The sequence below is a fragment of the Pygocentrus nattereri genome, chromosome 14 (genome assembly GCF_015220715.1).
Source record: "Pygocentrus nattereri isolate fPygNat1 chromosome 14, fPygNat1.pri, whole genome shotgun sequence".
In the NCBI taxonomy this organism is placed as follows: domain Eukaryota; kingdom Metazoa; phylum Chordata; class Actinopteri; order Characiformes; family Serrasalmidae; genus Pygocentrus; species Pygocentrus nattereri.
This window is the reverse complement of record NC_051224.1, coordinates 41550479-41568495: the sequence shown is the minus strand read 5'-3', so window position 1 is coordinate 41568495 and position 18017 is coordinate 41550479. Positions and strand designations below refer to the sequence as shown.

The window sequence follows — 18017 nt, the reverse complement described above, 5'->3', positions numbered from 1 at the left end:
CGCTTTGCATTGCGCTTGGTGATGTAAGGCTTAGATGCAGCTGCTCGGCCATGGAAACCCATTCCATGAAGCTCTCTACGCTGTTCTTGAGCTGATCTGAAGGCCACATGAAACTTGGAGGTCTGAGTAGTGAGGAAATTTTCACCACTGGACTTGCTGCACAGGTGGCGTCCGATCTCGGTACCACGCTGGAATTCACTGAGCTCCTGAGAGCGACCCATTCTTTCACTAATGTCTGTAGAAGCAGTCTGAAGGCCTAGGGGCTCGGCTTTATACACCTGTGGCCATGGAAGAGACTGGAAAACCTGGACTCAGTGATTTGGATGGGGGAGTGAACACTTTTGGAAATATATCCACCTATTTAGACTACACTCATAAAAGGTATGTTAAAAATGAATTTAAATTCATTTCACTGAATTAAAATTCCTTCAGTGAAGAAAAAGTTCTTTGCACCATGAAAGGGTTCTTCAGACTGCAGATTGCAGAGCACTCTAAATGGTTCTATATAGAACCTTCTTGAAAGGGATTCTGTATACCACCAAAGGGTTCTGCAGTTCTGCCGATGTGAAGTCTGTAACAATGGAAGAACCCTTTTTGAACGCCCACACACACTGAAGTTATAGGCAGTGCTTCAGCCTGCACTCCTTTTTGAATGATGCATAATACGAGAATCAGAGCCAATCAGAACAGGCCTCATTTCCATATGTCATTCGTGAAGGCCCAGTAATCGTAAGGGGTAAAGAGAGGCCCGGAAATGGCCGTGTAAACACAGGGTTTGACTGACTGTGTGCGGTAAGGCTTGGGCAGGTTTCTCTCTGTCTCTGGTCTGGGTGACTCAGGTGTGCAGTAACTGAGAGACTGACAGGTGAAGACTCAGGGCTGCTCAGGGCTGCTGAGGCTGGGTGATCAGATCCTTCTCTTCTTCTCACTGAAGCACCTGTCATAACCCTCCCCTCCTTTACAGGCTTTTCCTCACTGCCAAAAAAATCACATCCTGGCAAGTGACGGCATCTTAAATGTAATAAATATCTAATATATCTCAGATGTATAACCCCATTTCCCCAAAAGGTTGGGACGCTGTGCAAAATGTAAATAAAAACAAAATGCAATGACGTGCAAATCATTTAAACCCTATATTTCATTGAAAATACTATAAAGACAACAAATCAAATATTGAAACTGAGAAATGTTATTGTTTTTTTTAAATATATATACCAAATATATCCCAACAACACGTTTTATATGAAATGTTAATTCAGAACGGTTTGGTGTGAAGCGGTTCAGACGTCTTTACAGTGGTGGTGATGGGAACCAGGCGTCGCCATGACGACAACACAGATATAGACACTTTATTTACCATCCAGAACCACCAGAGAACCTACACGAGTCTTCTGAGCTTATATGGAATGTTGATGATGGAAAACAGTGGAAAATCTGGAATAATGAGTTTTCTTTGGGGACTATTTTGCCGCACAGCGCCCTGCATGTCTCCCTCCACCATGAATGGAGTTGAAGTTCTCTAAACTCTCATAAAACAGCGTCTCAGTCATCAGGCAGTGAATTCAGAACCAGCTCATGTAGGAACTTTCTGTAGGAGCTTGTAGAGGGATGTCTGGTTCCCATCACCACCACTGTGAGCAGCTCTGACTCGGTCGGTTTATCTAGAACAGAGAGTTTCACACCAAACCGCCCTGAATGACTTTATTTACATCCTAACCATTTAACTGTGTTCCCCTTTAGGATGCAAAGTCCGATAATCGCATAAATGATGAATATCAGATCTGATAATCGGCCGACCCCTGGCTTTTGGCGTCTCCATCCTCCTCGGTGAATGTGATGAACTCTTTCAGTCAAGCACCTTCAGAGTGCGAGTTGTCCCACTCCACTCACTCCCGCGCTTGGATTAATCTCCTAAATCCCATTTAAAGCGCCGGCACGCTTACGGCCCAGATCAAACTTTTGTGGAAGGAAACTTTCCCCTTCACACCGGATTAGAGTTGGATGCTTCTTTAGAACAGCGCTTTAATCTGCAGTGTACACACACACACACACACACACACACACAGGCCCCTCGCTGCGTTCTCACACTGCTGAGAGCCTCTGAACTGTTTACTGCGTCTTTTACTTCTTAACTGTCCTCCACTTCACTACACAGACTCGTAAACGCTCTCCTTCACACTTCCTCATAAGAGAAGAAATGGGATTCCCTAAATGTCACTGAGACAAACAGTACAGTGAAGCATCTCACACGCCTTTAACCTCCTGCAGGGACACCCTGCAGCCTCCCGGGCCACACGTGTCTCATAACAACAGCGTCTGGGGAGAGTCAAGAGAATCTTTGGGCTAAATGTGGGTGGGAACAAGGCGCCTGCACACAAGGGCTTTATTTACATAGAATTTGCTGCAGACACACCCTAATTTACTCGTATACATATAATTTGCATGAAGCACATTATAATTAGTGCAAATGTTTCAATTGGTAGCCAACAAAACAACAATAATAATCCTTATAATTGTACATTGTTGATATAATCAAATAAAATATTTGTCCTCCTAACTGTGTCGTCAGATTTTGAGTGTGTCTATGACTGAATTTAAATTTTCTGGACTGCTATCTTGAGATCATGACTTAATTTGTTTTGTGATGTCAAGATAACAAAAGCTTTTTCTTGAGATCACAAGAAAATTGAGTTGTGGTCTCAAGAGAGCTATTCGTGTTATTGCAACATCACAAGACAATTAAGTCAAGATCTCAAGTTAACAGTCCAGAAAATTATACCCACCTCATGGCCTCTCTGGAGTATGGAGCCCCGCTGGCGACATCCTGTATGAATAAAAATAATCCGTGGCCATGACTTATTAACGTGTGGGAACGAGATCCTAATGCATGGTCACGACTTAGTAAGGCGTGGGAATGAGATCGCGGCTTACTAAGTCGTGGCCACGGATTAGGATCTCATTCATAGGCTTTACTAAGTCGTGGCCACAACTTAATCATCTCATTCCCACGCCTTGCTAAGTCGTGGCCATGCATTATTTTTTATTTATACAGGATGTCGCCAGCGGGGCTCCGTACTGAGTAAATTTGCCATCTGGTAAATTTTGAATACATTTTTTCTCTTTTCCTGTCTGTTTCCTTTAGCGGCGGGAATCCAGGTCCAGAAAGTAAAAACCCTTCCCAGGATTTTGTTCCAACTGCTTGACTTCTGTAATTTTGACTCAAACCAGCAGGAAGTCGTACAGGCAGTTGGAACAAAATCCTGGGAGGGATTTTACTTTCTGGACGTGGATTCCCGCCTCTAGTTTTCTTATGTTGAGCGATGATGAGGCAGAAAGAAGAGTAAGAGAAGCTGAGAGGCGCGTTCAGAGCCGCGCGCAGGGCGAGTTTGACTGCGAGGCGTTATGAGCGGCTACGCCGCGAGACTCCCGCCCTTCACGAAGTAGAGCCAATCAGCGTGCTGGCTACGCCGCGAGCGGGAACCCACCCCCCTCTTTGTGCCCGAATTCGGACGTTTTTTGCGTTTTTGAGCCAAAAACGCCACGAACTGTTGATTTTATCAGATTTTATAGAGATTTTAAACGTTTTTCACTGCAGTTTGACCTTCAGTTTCAAACACCGAGGCTCCAGAGCGCAGCGCCGCCGAGCGGCTGACGGGCCTTCGCTGCAGCTTCGAAGCTAAAAGCTAAAGCTCGCGGTTTTCTCCTCAGAGCTGCGCACCTGAGCCGCTGAGACAGGTGAGCAGGTTAAGCTAGCGGAAAGCGTCCGTGGTGTATCTCCGGTTTGGGAAACGTGCATTTTTAATGTGTAGTTTTCAGCGAGGGAGGAGGTTTGTGTGGTTTTCAGTGAGGGAGGAGGTTTGTGTGGTTTTCAGTGAGGGAGGAGGTTTGTGTGGTTTTCAGTGAGGGAGGAGGTTTGTGTGGTTTTCAGTGAGGAGGTTTGTGTGGTTTTCAGTGAGGGAGGAGGTTTGTGTGGTTTTCAGCGAGGGAGGAGGTTTGTGTGGTTTTCAGTGAGGGAGGAGGTTTGTGTGGTTTTCAGTGAGGGAGGAGGTTTGTGTGGTTTTCAGCGAGGGAGGAGGTTTGTGTGGTTTTCAGCGAGGGAGGAGGTTTGTGTGGTTTTCAGTGAGGAGGAGGTTTGTGTGGTTTTCAGCGAGGGAGGAGGTTTGTGTGGTTTTCAGCGAGGGAGGAGGTTTGTGTGGTTTTCAGCGAGGGAGGAGGTTTGTGTGGTTTTCAGCGAGGGAGGAGGTTTGTGTGGTTTTCAGTGAGGAGGAGGTTTGTGTAGTTTTCAGTGAGGGAGGAGGTTTGTGTAGTTTTCAGTGAGGAGGAGGTTTGTGTAGTTTTCAGTGAGGGAGGAGGTTTGTGTAGTTTTCAGTGAGGAGGAGGTTTGTGTAGTTTTCAGTGAGGGAGGAGGTTTGTGTAGTTTTCAGTGAGGGAGGAGGTTTGTGTAGTTTTCAGTGAGGAGGAGGTTTGTGTAGTTTTCAGTGAGGGAGGAGGTTTGTGTAGTTTTCAGTGAGGAGGAGGTTTGTGTAGTTTTCAGTGAGGGAGGAGGTTTGTGTAGTTTTCAGTGAGGGAGGAGGTTTGTGTAGTTTTCAGTGAGGGTTCAGGTTGCATTTATTGATTTATTGTGAACATGACTTTACAATAAACATCAGATTATTGATGCACCTACGGCTGATCTACAGTGGCTCTACTTCGAGAGCCATGGCGTCTGAAGATATTACAGGTGAAAGAAATAAAATAGAAACACACAATCCACATTTTTAAAAAAAGGTTTAAGCTTTACAGAAGTATTTCCAGACTCTCCAAAAATTTTAATCCATAAATTGGTATTTAATTTTTACCCCGAGAGTTTTGTGTGTGAACTTGTGTGTAATTAACTTTTTCTATTTAATTCCAAGGGCATTAGATGATTTTTAAAACGTCTTAAAAATCTGACAGCTATGCTGCCAAATCCGAATGGCACATTAGGTCGTTATCTAATTATTTTCACAATGTCTCATTGATTTGCCTTCAAGATTTGTAAAATATTACGACTCTAAAAATCCTGAAAAATACGAAGAAGAAATTTTACTGTGAAATTTATAAAATAGCCGTTTGAACATGGAGCCAGGATGTATGTAACTTTATGTTTTAATTATTTTGATGACGTGTTTACGTGCCAGCTGTGTGTTTATGGTTGGTTGCTAGGCAACAGACACGACAGCTGATTGTCAACTTCAATCAAGTACGTTAAGATTTCCTACCTGGAGGTAAGATGCTGGACGATGAGAGAAAATACAGAAATTAAGATCAGATTTGCTTCTGTAACTCGAATTTGTGCAAAATCTTATCTTGGCCTGTCAGATGTTCAGACAGCCCGTGATTTTTAGCTCACGAGTGGCTGCAGAGTCTTTGGGGTTTGAGCTTAATTTGCCCCTTTAAACCTTTTCATATCCTCAATTTTATTGCAGGTGAGGGTGTGTTTTATAGGACTCCGCCGCCGCCAACGCTGCCTCCGCCGCCGGCGCACATGCTGAGCTGATGAGGTTTTCTCGTTCCTGAGTGTCCAAGTAAGAATAAATCAATCAGTCAACCGTTATTCACTCTGGGAGAACCCTGATGGGGCCCCTCGTTTACGATGTTGCCGAGTCAGTGCAGAGTAAGCGGACTGAAATGTAAGAACAGATAAAAGTAAATTTAATAAGTGAAGGCTCAGAATAGACGGCGCTCACATCATTTTTAAAATAGTTTTTCTTCGGTAGATTTTAAAATTCGAGGTTCTAGCATTTATTGCCCACTGAACGTCTTACTCTGCCCAAGTTACTGTACAAACACCATAAACACTAGATAACGGCGTAGAAGAAACTACCGCTGCTGTCTGGACGAAACTTCGTACCTGTGTTTTTATCGTGTTTGACATAATTTGAAAATGCCTGTTGTTCTTTACATTGTGTGTAAATTTCATGAAGAATGGACCAAAAGAAACGGCCCAAAATTACCTGGACAAATTATCTGGTTCCATTGACTTGCATTAAAAGTAAAGTACGCTTTCTCCTTTTCCTGTAAAGTTACCATTTTGGAGATTTAAGATTTTGTTCTGACAGCAGCGAGACGGTTCTTCAAGGGTTATTCAGTAATAGACAGTGCTTATGTGTAGAACCACGAACACTCAAAGAACCATGTGCATGCTGCGGTGGTTCTTCGGTTATTCAGATTGATGGAGAATGTGTTGTATGTGGTTCTATATAGCTCCAAAAAGGGTTCTTCTATTGTATACAAGCTTGACACAAGATGGGCAAGCAGAACGCTTCTTGGTGGTGTATAGAACCATGTGCAGCGCATTCTCCATCAGTCTGAAGAACCATTTCACCATACAGAGAACCATTCAAGCATGAAGTAGTTTTGTATAGAACTCATGGTTCTGAATAGAACCATTGCCTTTACTAAAGAACCCGTGAAGAACCGTCATTTTTAAATGTGTAGAGTGCAGAGTGATTGCACAGCTTAAGCAATTCTAGAACGGTTGCTAAGGTGTTTCCAGGTGGTTGTTACGCGGTTACTATGGTAACCCAACTGGTTGCTGTCGTATCCAAGGCAGTGCTAGGTCGTTGCTATGGATTTGCCATGATATAGTACATGATTGTTAGGGTGTTGCTGGTAGATGTGTAAGTCATGATGTAGACTGGGTGCACAAACTTTCGCCTCCCTTTCGTTCAGATGGGCGAACGCTGATTTTATGAAAACCATACTTCCAATGAAACAGTTGGGTTTTAAACACAATCCCGATCAGAACGAACATTCTGGAGATGGAATGATGGAATGATCTTCAAAAAGAAGATCAATAATGTAAACGGGATAACTGAAATATCTGAAAGAGCATAACAGAAGAGGAGGATCATCCCTTCTGTACTTCATTCGTTGAGGAAATAAAAAAATAATTATGTATATCTTGAACTATTTAGTTACTGCCAAACCACTAGCTGCGTCTTTTCTTTTCCAGATTAGATGATTAATCTAATATAGGAATCATTTCCGTAGCTGTAGCTCTTGTTGATTTACACGCTTGCAGACAAAGACACACGTCCGGTTTCTGATTTAGTAAATTGACCACGTCACCGTCTCAGGATATACAGTCAGCGCCACTGAAGGAAATCACACATGGTGCAGATTCTGCTGAGAAAAAGGGTTAAAAGAAGCTTCCACTGTGTTCATGTGGTTTAACACGCACTTTCTGACCCCGACGCCGAGGAGGGCTCCCAGTGTAATAACGATGCAGCTCGAGCGCTGTAATAAATGTTTTTATATCTTTTGAAATCGTGCGCCTTTTCTGTTATGAGAAAAATATTTACCCGAGAAAGATGGGAGGATGAAGGTGGGTAAAAAAAGATAAAAACTCATTAATTCAAAACTCAGCGCTCCACTTCAATAATAGAAATGAACTTCAGCACCCAGATATTACGGCGGCGCGCGGTTATGAAGAGTCAAATGGATAATCACGCGAGCAGGATTGCTGCATATTAGCAGAGAAAAGAGACTGTGGCACCTTTTTACTTTCACACCCGTAAAAGAGTGATCGGACTGAAGGACGCTGTGGTGGAATAGACTGTATTGGGACGGATTAGATTACATGCCTTTGCATCGTTTTCATTAACTGCCTCATTTAAGTGTAGAGGTGGCTCTACTGTATATGTTTAAGCCCACGGGACTGAGGCCTGTGATACAGATGTTATTTTTAATAATTCAGTCACTCTATTTGGTTCTATAGGACTAGAACACAGTGAGGAACAGCTGGTTCTGGCAAGTCATGTCATTCCAACATATCAACACAATAGTGGCTCACGGTTCAACTGGACAACTACATATAACCCCCCCAGGCATTCATCAAAGCGCATGTCATGCAAATAAAATATATTTCATAGTTTTTGTAAACATATCGGTCTTTGCCAGTATTTGATTAAACATGGTGACCTGGTGGATACTAATGCTGTGCTCAATTAACAAGCAAAAACATCAGCACTACTGATAGTGTTGAAAACGAGTATCAATGCATGGCCTAAATTAGGGCTGGGCAATATGGCCATATATATTGCTATTTTGATGAATTGCGTCAGTACAAAACCGCTTTCTGACTGTATCGTGTTTACTGTCGGAGCTCGTAGACGCTGACCGACTGCATGTTTCATTATAAAGAGATTAATCCTGTTTAACTGGATTTAGTGACAAATACGCAAGCAAGCACAGTTTATTTATGTAGCACCTTTTACAGCAGGTGTGGTCACAAAGCAGCTTTACAGAACAATCAGTTTTACAGAAAGAAGAAGAAAAGGAAATCTGGGTCCGAGTCCCTGTGAGCGTCACCAGTGGCGACAGTGGCCAGGAAAAACTCCCTAAGAGCAAGAAACACTGAGAGGAACCACGACTCAGAAGGGGAACCCGTCCTCCTGTGGTCGACACTGGACAGCAAACTTTATTAGAATAAAATATTAAAACAAAGCGGGAAAAACAGGTGGGGCAGCAGTTAATCTGATTAGTTTATGATTAGCAGCAGAATCTGAGGGTGAGGACTGCACAGCGCTGTACAGCAAGAAGCTCAGTGGTGGTCAAGCCGGTCCAGGAGGCTCGCAAGCAGTGGCAACCAATCAAGGCAGAAGAGGCAGCAGCATCAGACGCACAGGATGGGCAGCTGATCAGCTCGGCAGAGAAAGGAGAAGAAAAACAGTCAGTTCTGTAAAGAGTGGCTGACCACAGAGTCAGTTCTGTAAAGAGTGGCTGACCACAGAGTCAGTTCTGTAAAGAGTGGCTGACCACAGAGTCAGTTCTGTAAAGAGTAGCTGACCACAGATTACAGTAAAACAGAGCAGCAGAGACTCCAGCAGGTCCAGATCTGACAGGGAGACTAATCACCAAAGGCTCCACTGTACAAGTGAGTTTTTAGCCTAGACTTAAAGACTGAGGCTGAGTCTGAGTCCCGAACATTAACAGGAAGATTATTCCAGAGCTGGGGGGCTTTGTATGAGAAGCTCCGCCCCCTGATGGAGCTTTATTAGTTCTAGATACCAGTAGTGAGCAGCACCTTGTGATCTAAGTAGGCGTGATGGTTCATAGTGGGAGAGAAGGTCACTCAGGTACTGAGGGGCGAGTCCGTTTAGAGCTTTATAGGTCAGTAATAGGATTTTATAATCAATGTGGAATTTAACTGGTAACCAGTGCAGGGCTGATAAAACTGGACTAATATGGTCGAACTTTCTGGCTCTTGTGAGACTCTGGCTGCAGCGTTCTGGACCAGCTGAAGTTTGTTGAGGCTTTTGCTGGGACGTCCAGACAGCAGGACATTACAGTGTCCAGCCTTGAAGTAATAAAAGCATGAACTAGCTTTTCTGCGTCCTGTAGAGATCATGCCTTTCTTAATGTAGCGATATTGTGGAGATGCAGGACGGCTGTTCTAGTAATATTAGTTATATGTGCGTTGAAGGACAGATCAGCGTCTATCATGACACCAAGATTTTTAACAGATGAGCTTGATGCAGCTGAGAGGTTGTTAAGTTTAATTGTTGAGTTAATCAGTTTGTTTCTAGCTGATTTTGAACCAAGAAGCAGGAGCTCTGTTTTATCTGAGTTAAGTAGGAGAAAGTTACTCGACATCCAGTCTTTTACGTCTTTTACACAGTCCTCAATCTGGCTAAGTTTAGTTTTATCATCCGGTTTGCTTGATATATATAACTGAGTGTCATCGGCATAGCAGTGGAAATTTATGCCGTGTTTACTGAAAATGGTGCCTAATGGTAGCATATATATTGTGAATAATATAGGCCCTAAAACAGAGCCTTGTGGAACACCATACGTTACTTTTGCGAGGACAGACGATTCACCCTTTACATTAACGAACTGACAGATCAGTGAGGTAGGACCTGAACCAGGAAAGAGCTGTTCCTGTTACCCCTACAAGGTTTTCTAGTCAATCTAGTAGGAGAGAGTGGTCTATTGTGTCGAATGCTGCACTAAGGTCAAGGAGGACTAGTAAAGACACACCTTTGTCGGAGAATGACAGGAGATCTTTTACAGTTTTTACTGGTGCTGTTTCTGTACTGTGATGTGGCCTAAAACCAGACTGAAATTTTTCATGTAGATTATTCCCGTACAGATAAGAGCTTAATTGTTTTGCTACCACTTTTTCCAGGATCTTGGATATAAAGGGGAGATTTGAGATGGGTCTGTAGTTTGATAGTTCACAGGGATCGAGGTTCGCTTTCTTAATCAGTGTCTAATTACTGCTCGTTTAAGAGTTTTTGGGATGTTTCCAAGGCTATGAGAGGAGTTTATTATTGACAGAATAGGTTTGGTTATTTCTGGCTAAATTTCCTTGAGTAGACCTGTAGGAATCGCGTCCAAAATACAGGGAGATGATTTTGCAGAAGAAACTATTTAACTAGTTCATTTTGTTGAAGTACGGTAAACGATTCCAGCCTCTGCAGTGACCGTAATATTCTCAGGGTCTAGACTGGCATTATAAGCCAGCAGGTTTGTGGAGTTTAACTGTGTTTCTGAATTTTCTGTCTAATTTTTTTATTTTATCACTAAAGAAATTGATAAAATCATTGCTGCTATAGGCTGATGGCATCTGGGGTTCAGTGACTGTTTTGTTCTCTGTTAGTTTAGAAATTGTGCTAAATAGCCGTCTGGGACTGTTCTTATTGTTGTCTATGAGAGGAGAGACAGGCTGAGCTGCAGTCAGAGCTCTTCTATAGTCTATAAGGTTCTCCTTCCAGGCGGACTGGAACACTTCTAGTTTAGTCAGACGCCAGTCGCTCTAGTTGTCTGGCCGTCTGTTTTAAAGCTCGAGTGTGATCGTTACACCAAGGGGTGAGTTTTTTCTGCCGTACTATCTTACTTTTTAATGGAGCCACACTATCTAGGGTAGATCGAAGAGTATCCTCCAGGAATTTGGTCATAATATCTAATTCAGTAGGATCAGATGGGCAGCTGACAGAACCTGATAACTGAGGGAGGTTTCTGATAAAGTTGCCAACTGTGGAGGAAGTTATGGTCCTCTTAACCTGATAACATGGTGATGAGCGCATATTACCACTAAACTGGATCTCGTAAGAGATTAAGTCATGGTCTGAGACGACTGGGCTCTGGGGGAGAACGGCTAAGTTATCTATGTCCACACCAAAGGTCAGTATTCAGTCTACAGTGTGGTTGAGGTGGTGTGTGGGCCCTTTTATAATTTGGGTGAATCCCATGGAGTCTATGATAGACATGAATGCCTTACCTAGTGCGTCGAGAGGATTGTCAATGTGGATATTAAAATCTCCAACAATTAATATTTTACTTGAAAACGTTATTAAACTCGATAGAAGCTCAGAGAATTCCTGTAAGAACTGAGAATACGGCCCGGGCGGGCTGTAAGTTATAATCAGTGAAAATGAATTTTTATTTGTTCCTTGATGAAGTGTATTAAGTAAAAGAACTACAAAGAGAATTTACAGTCTACTTTCTGGCTCACGGCTCAAGCTTTAGTATGGAAGGTTGCTGTACCTCCACCCCGGCGAGTGTTTGTGGTCAGTGATCTGTACAGAATTCAGTCCTGTATAAGTTGAATCTCCTGTTGGTGATGCAGTAGAGCAGCGTTTAGAATAAACAGCTCACAGTGAGAGACAGACAGGCTACAGTACAGCCTCCACACGGGGGGGTTAGTCTAACACACTGATACAGCCGAGACCCCCAAGGTAAACAACCAGAACTACATTTAATAGCTCCCCATATATGTTCCTCAAAATGTATGTTTATATAGATTATGCAAATATATTTCAGAATTTTTCTACTTGTATCAGTGCTGGGCAGCCTCTTTACACTAATACCTATTCTGTTGGTCTGGTTCAAACAGCAGAATTATACTGAATTAACAGTGTTTGCATTGATTGATCAGATTCTGGCACCAAATCACTTCAATTTAAGTGTGAATCCTCATGTACAGTTCAGTAAAGAGGGGAGAGGGTTTCTCACTGTGGAACAGTAACGTCGTGTGCGTTGCTCATCACGGTTTGTCCATGTAGTGGAATTAGGCATGAATTCCTCTCCTTCCCTGTGATGCTGGAGAAACAGAAGCAAAGTCCTAAAAAATTGGAGACATTTATACGCAAGACAGTTTAAACTGAATGAAAACACACAAAATACAGAGCAGCACACCTGAGAGAGCTTGTAATGCATTTTTTAATAACACGTTTCAGTATTATAACAGCCATCTCTTGTCTAACAAGTAAAAATCATCAAAAAATCTAACCAAGAAAACAAAAAAAGTTTTTTTTTCTGTTTATTCCAAACAACCAAGGCTCGACGCTACTCTCCTAATTCAAACAATGGAACTTCTGAACACAGTGAGAAGATATATTCAATGCATCGTTTCTCAAACAAATTAGAAAAATAGATTGCATTTTCAAATACATATTTACAGTATCAAACAGAGATCTTGATATATTAAACACAGAGAGGGTACAGTATCATTCACAGGGGAGTAAACGGCTGTCAGACAGTGCAACACCGGGTTTTTATGTATCTGAGACTCTGTGTTTGAGAGAATGTACAGAATGAAAAGAGAGAAAAGCTCTTATTGTACTTCTTATCCACATTCCACCTTTTTTACTGCAGCGTATCGAACAAGGACGCTTTAGTATTCAGAAACCAAAGAGAGAAGAAATAACTTCATACTCTTATAAAAGATGCTCTTCAGAGGTTCTTTAGAAAAGACAGGTTTTTTTATAGAACCATGAACACTCAGAGAACCATTTGCCAGATTAAATGGTTCTCTACATGGTGACATGGTTCTTCAGATTGTGTAGCACTAAAAAGGATTCTTATATTTTATGAGCTTTTCATTGTAACAGTAGGAGAACCCTATTTGGTGCTGTATAGAACCATATACAACACATTCTCCATCAATCTGAAGAACCATTTTATCATGCAGAAAACCCTTAAAACATAGTTCCTTGAGTGGTCTTGGTTCTGTCTAGATCTATTTTCTTCACTAAAGAACCCTTGAAGAAGAGTCTGTAGTTTAGTGTACGTCACATAATCCAGACTGACCGACTGCATTTGTTTTGCTCTTTAATACATTTTGTTTAAATCAGTTCATATCAATTTACGCCTGGCAGTAATCTACGGAGCCCCGCCGGTGACATCCTGTAGAAATAAAAATAATGCGTGGCCACAACTTAAGTAAGGCGTGGGAATGAGATTACCAAGTCGTGGCCACAACTTAATCAAGCATGGGAACGAAATCCTAATGCTTGGCCATGACTTAGTAAGACATGAGAACAAGAACAAGACCATGCATTAGGATCTCATTCCCACGCGCTAATAAGTCATGGCCATGCATTAGGATCTCATCCCCACGTGTTAAGTCGTGGCCACGCATTATTTTTATTTATACAGGACGTCACCAGCAGAGCTCTGTATTAATCCGATTTCAGAACTGTTCACACGACTTTCCGCCGTGTTGCACTAAGAGTACATTTTGATCTGAGTTCAAACAAACCGTTCAGACATTCTGAATTCCAGTGAACTGCATGTTAGTGTCGCACATTTCAAACTCAATCTGGATTCAAATCAACTGTTCACACTTGTTTGCATGTCACGTATTTGAAGTACATTTCAACTGAATAATAACAAAAAAAACCCTTCACATGCATTTCCTTGTTATGCGGTCAAGGTACTTTTAGATCTGAATCAAAGACTGTTCACACTGGATTAGCTGATCCAGATCCACAGTTTCCATGACCTCTCATTACATTTCGGAAGCATAATCTCAGATTTGCACCATTTCTCCTCAACCACACGACTGTACACAGCAAAAAGCAACACAATTCAGTAGTTCTAGCACATTCTACACTGCTCTTTCTGAAGAACAGCTGTAGTACAGAAAAACAAAACCAACGAATCGGACGAGCGCGCCCGTATTACAGTTCAGCTCCATAAGCGTGTCTGCCTGCTGCAGCCAACCACTCGCACACCCTTAAAAGTGCTGTTAGAAATGTATTCCAGGACCACCACCATCAGAACCTATCAAACGAAACAGCCGTGTGGGAAGATGCATGTTATTATACTGCTTTATTGTCTGGTTCCACAGATTTTGTCCATGGAAGCGTCCACAGCCCTGTCCTTTCAAAGAGAGCTTCGGCAAGTGTCCAGAGAACGTAAGCAAATGTTCTGATAAATATGATGCAGGTTACTGAGAGAGTCTCTCATTTTACAGTGCAAGCATCTTCTGTGGTGAAGACGTAGTAGCCGTAGTAATAATAATAGTAATAATAAACAGTACTAACTGAAACCTTAAATTAAATTTAGGGTTCTGTATCAGCAGTGAGTGGAGAACAGAAACGAGAGAAAAGGAAATGGAAAACTGATCACACAGATGGAGGGGAAGGTGATGAAATTTAGTTTTTTTTTTTTTTTGATCTGTCAGATCAGAAGATAAGTTTTTATTCCTGAAGGTTTAGATGTCCTTTCCTGCTGTATGACTTGGCAACATGCTCCTCAGGCCACTTCAGAGAGAGGCCAGTGGCTGGTAGAACGTCCAGCTAGTTCACTAGGCTTGGTGGTCAGGGCTGTCTGGCGTTTGGAGCGTCCTTTAGCTGTTCTCAGGTCAGTTAGTCACAGTCTTGCTGTTGGAGTTGGCCTGAAAGGCTTGACCACTGTGCCGAGGTCATAGGTCAGTGCTTGTACTTTACTTCCATTATTGGTGGGTTCCAGGGAGTGGACAGTGATCACCCACATTTCAGGAAAACAGGAAAGAACAACACAGGATGTGGACGTCCAACGAAAAGGCTGCTTTGTTCACGCAGCTGGAGCCTCCCAGGAACGGTCAGTGTTGACCCAGGTTTCAGGAAAACGGCAAAGAACAAAGGAAAAAATGAGGAACAGTGCTAATCGCGGTAGGTCACATGAACCAGCCCTCTCACCCTGCCTCCTTATTGGTGGATGTCCTGCTGGGCCACTGTGGGAACAGAGGTCCGTTTGTCTCCCCACATCCTGAAAGCGCTCCGGTGCGTTCGGAGAGAGTTAGACCTGAACTCCGCGGCCGTGCATCTGGATAACTTGTGCTCTGAGAGTCTGAATGGCTGACAGCATCTGCTTCTGATGCTCCAGAGAAGTGATGCCCAGACTTAACACATCCCTGCAGGACAAACACAGTCAGCTTTTCACACAGACGTCACTTCACAGGAATTCATTCAGACTCAAGTGATTTTAATCCAGTATGAATCTGCAGTGTGTAGTTTTACAGTCTGACTGTAATAATTGTGGAGTGATTTTAATCCAGTATGAATCTGCAGTGTGTAGTTTTACAGTCTGACTGTAATAATTGTGGAGTGATTTTAATCCAGTATGAATCTGCAGTGTGTGTAGTTTTACAGTCTGACTGTAATAATTGTGGAGTGATTTTAATCCAGTATGAATCTGGAGTGTGTAGATTTACAGTCTGACTGTAATAATTGTGGAGTGATTTTAATCCAGTATGAATCTGCAGTGTGTAGGTTTACAGTCTGACGGTAATAATTGTGGAGTGATTTTAATCCAGTATGAATCTGCAGTGTGTAGTTTTACAGTCTGACTGTAATAATTGTGGAGTGATTTTAATCCAGTATGAATCTGCAGTGTGTAGTTTTACAGTCTGACTGTAATAATTGTGGAGTGATTTTAATCCAGTATGAATCTGCAGTGTGTAGTTTTACAGTCTGACTGTAATAATTGTGGAGTGATTTTAATCCAGTATGAATCTGCAGCGTGTGTAGTTTTACAGTCTGACTGTAATAATTGTGGAGTGATTTTAATCCAGTATGAATCTGCAGCGTGTGTAGTTTTACAGTCTGACTGTAATAATTGTGGAGTGATTTTAATCCAGTATGAATCTGCAGCGTGTGTAGTTTTACAGTCTGACTGTAATAATTGTGGAGTGATTTTAATCCAGTATGAATCTGCAGTGTGTAGTTTTACAGTCTGACTGTAATAATTGTGGAGTGATTTTAATCCAGTATGAATCTGCAGTGTGTAGTTTTACAGTCTGTCTGTAATAATTGTGGAGTGATGTTAATCCAGTATGAATCTGCAGTGTGTAGTTTTACAGTCTGACGGTAATAATTGTGGAGCGATTTTAATCCGGTATGAATCTGCAGTGTGTAGTTTTACAGTCTGACTGTAATAATTGTGGAGTGATTTTAATCCGGTATGAATCTGCAGTGTGTAGTTTTACAGTCTGTCTGTAATAATTGTGGAGTGATGTTAATCCAGTATGAATCTGCAGTGTGTAGTTTTACAGTCTGACGGTAATAATTGTGGAGCGATTTTAATCCGGTATGAATCTGCAGTGTGTAGTTTTACAGTCTGACGGTAATAATTGTGGAGTGATTTTAATCCAGTATGAATCTGCAGTGTGTAGTTTTACAGTCTGACTAATAATTGTGGAGTGATTTTAATCCAGTATGAATCTGCAGTGTGTAGTTTTACAGTCTGACGGTAATAATTGTGGAGCGATTTTAATCCGGTATGAATCTGCAGTGTGTAGTTTTACAGTCTGACTGTAATAATTGTGGAGCGATTTTAATCCAGTATGAATCTGCAGTGTGTAGTTTTACAGTCTGACGGTAATAATTGTGGAGTGATTTTAATCCAGTATGAATCTGCAGTGTGTAGTTTTACAGTCTGACTGTAATAATTGTGGAGTGATTTTAATCCAGTATGAATCTGCAGTGTGTAGTTTTACAGTCTGACTAATAATTGTGGAGTGATTTTAATCCAGTATGAATCTGTAATTGCAGGTGTATTTTGCGCAGCCCTAGTATTTGGGTAAGTATTGACGTAGGAATGAGAATCGCTTTGTAACGGACACACAGCACTTACTGGACTGTCATGCGGGCGACAGACTCCAGGTAGCAGTAGCCGGCGGCAGTAAAGTTGTCCTTATAGCGGCCCATGTCCACAGCCTCCAACCACTCGCCTACTGAGCTGAACGAGGGGAACGAGGGCAGAGTCCTCTCAGCCAGAGAGATGGAGGAGGAGGCCAGGGTCCTAGAAAGAGAGAGAGAGAAATAGGGATAAGGAACACACAGAGCACAGACACATCCATAACACAGCCTTTTCAACTTAATCAATCATTAAAGTGATGGGGTCACTTAATCTGACCTTAAAAAATGGACTTTTTTAATAAGGCATTTAATTGCATTTTTAATTTGTTTTTATCTTTTATTTAGTGTTAAAGTTGCACTGTGTAAGATCTGAGGACGTCTCTGGTGGACGTGTGTAACTGCATGCAGTGTACAGAACATCTTTCTGCAGCGCATGTGGTGCTTCAGACCCCCAAAGGCAGATTCATCTGACTACTGGAAGAGAATTCGGAGGGAAGTCGAAGACTAAACCGGGTGAAGCAGCGTCTCTGAGGATGTGAGTGAATTATCTACTGTTATCTCTACATCTTCATCAGTGTGATGTTGATTTTTTTTAGATCATTTGAGGCTGAAACATCGAGCCGGACCTTCTTTTGGGTCGGTGTGACGTTAATAAGTAACACATACGACGTGGTGTGAAAATTAGATTATTTCAGGCTTTCCAGGCGACTCACAGCAGCGCGTAGTCACCTTTTTAACGATCCCATCTTACAACATAACTGCATCTGAATGTTTGTTCTTTTGTCTATTGATAAAATTGTCCATTGTGCACTGCTGTATGTTTTGTGATAGTTTTTAGGCGTAAAGGCTCGGTATAAACCGCTGCGTAAAGGCGTCGTACCTGCGTGCGAGCGTGGAGGACCCGATGTTGTCGGGGCTGCGGATGGTCTTGCTGAGGGCGCTGTGGATCTGGGCGAAGCTGGGTCTCTCAGTCCTCTCCTTCTGCCAGCAGTCCAACATCAGCTGGTGCAGAGATGGTGGGCAGTTCAGAGGGGCCGGCAACCGGAAACCATCTTCTATGGCCTTTATCACCTGTAACACACACGCAAACCTGCTTTTATACATTTACTGGGACATTGGGCCATACATACCCTATGTTTTACA

At 42.4% G+C, this 18017-nt stretch overlaps 1 protein-coding gene and 1 long non-coding RNA gene across 3 annotated transcripts in view; one reads left to right on the top strand and one right to left on the bottom strand.

Annotated features, from left to right (window-relative positions):
- Positions 1–3302: 3302 nt before the first annotated feature.
- On the top strand, positions 3303–17837 carry LOC108413485. 2 transcript variants are annotated; one of them, XR_005131400.1, is made up of 7 exons: positions 3303–3735; positions 4680–4720; positions 5185–5246; positions 5448–5546; positions 14102–14168; positions 17220–17409; positions 17706–17837. It is a non-coding gene; the product is annotated as an uncharacterized LOC108413485 (long non-coding RNA). The 2 variants fall into 2 exon arrangements; XR_005131399.1 differs by lacking the exon at positions 4680–4720 and having other exon boundaries at positions 3307–3735.
- LOC108413484 (ephrin type-A receptor 7-like) overlaps positions 14350–18017 on the bottom strand; it is a 235180-nt gene continuing 231512 nt past the window's right edge. The window contains exons 15-17 of the mRNA XM_017686013.2: positions 17755–17945; positions 16870–17037; positions 14350–15148 (exon numbers count right to left, since the gene is read on the bottom strand). Coding sequence (XP_017541502.1) covers positions 15034–15148; positions 16870–17037; positions 17755–17945 — 474 coding nt within the window. The 3' untranslated portion in view covers positions 14350–15033. The remainder of the gene's footprint in view (positions 15149–16869; positions 17038–17754; positions 17946–18017) is intronic.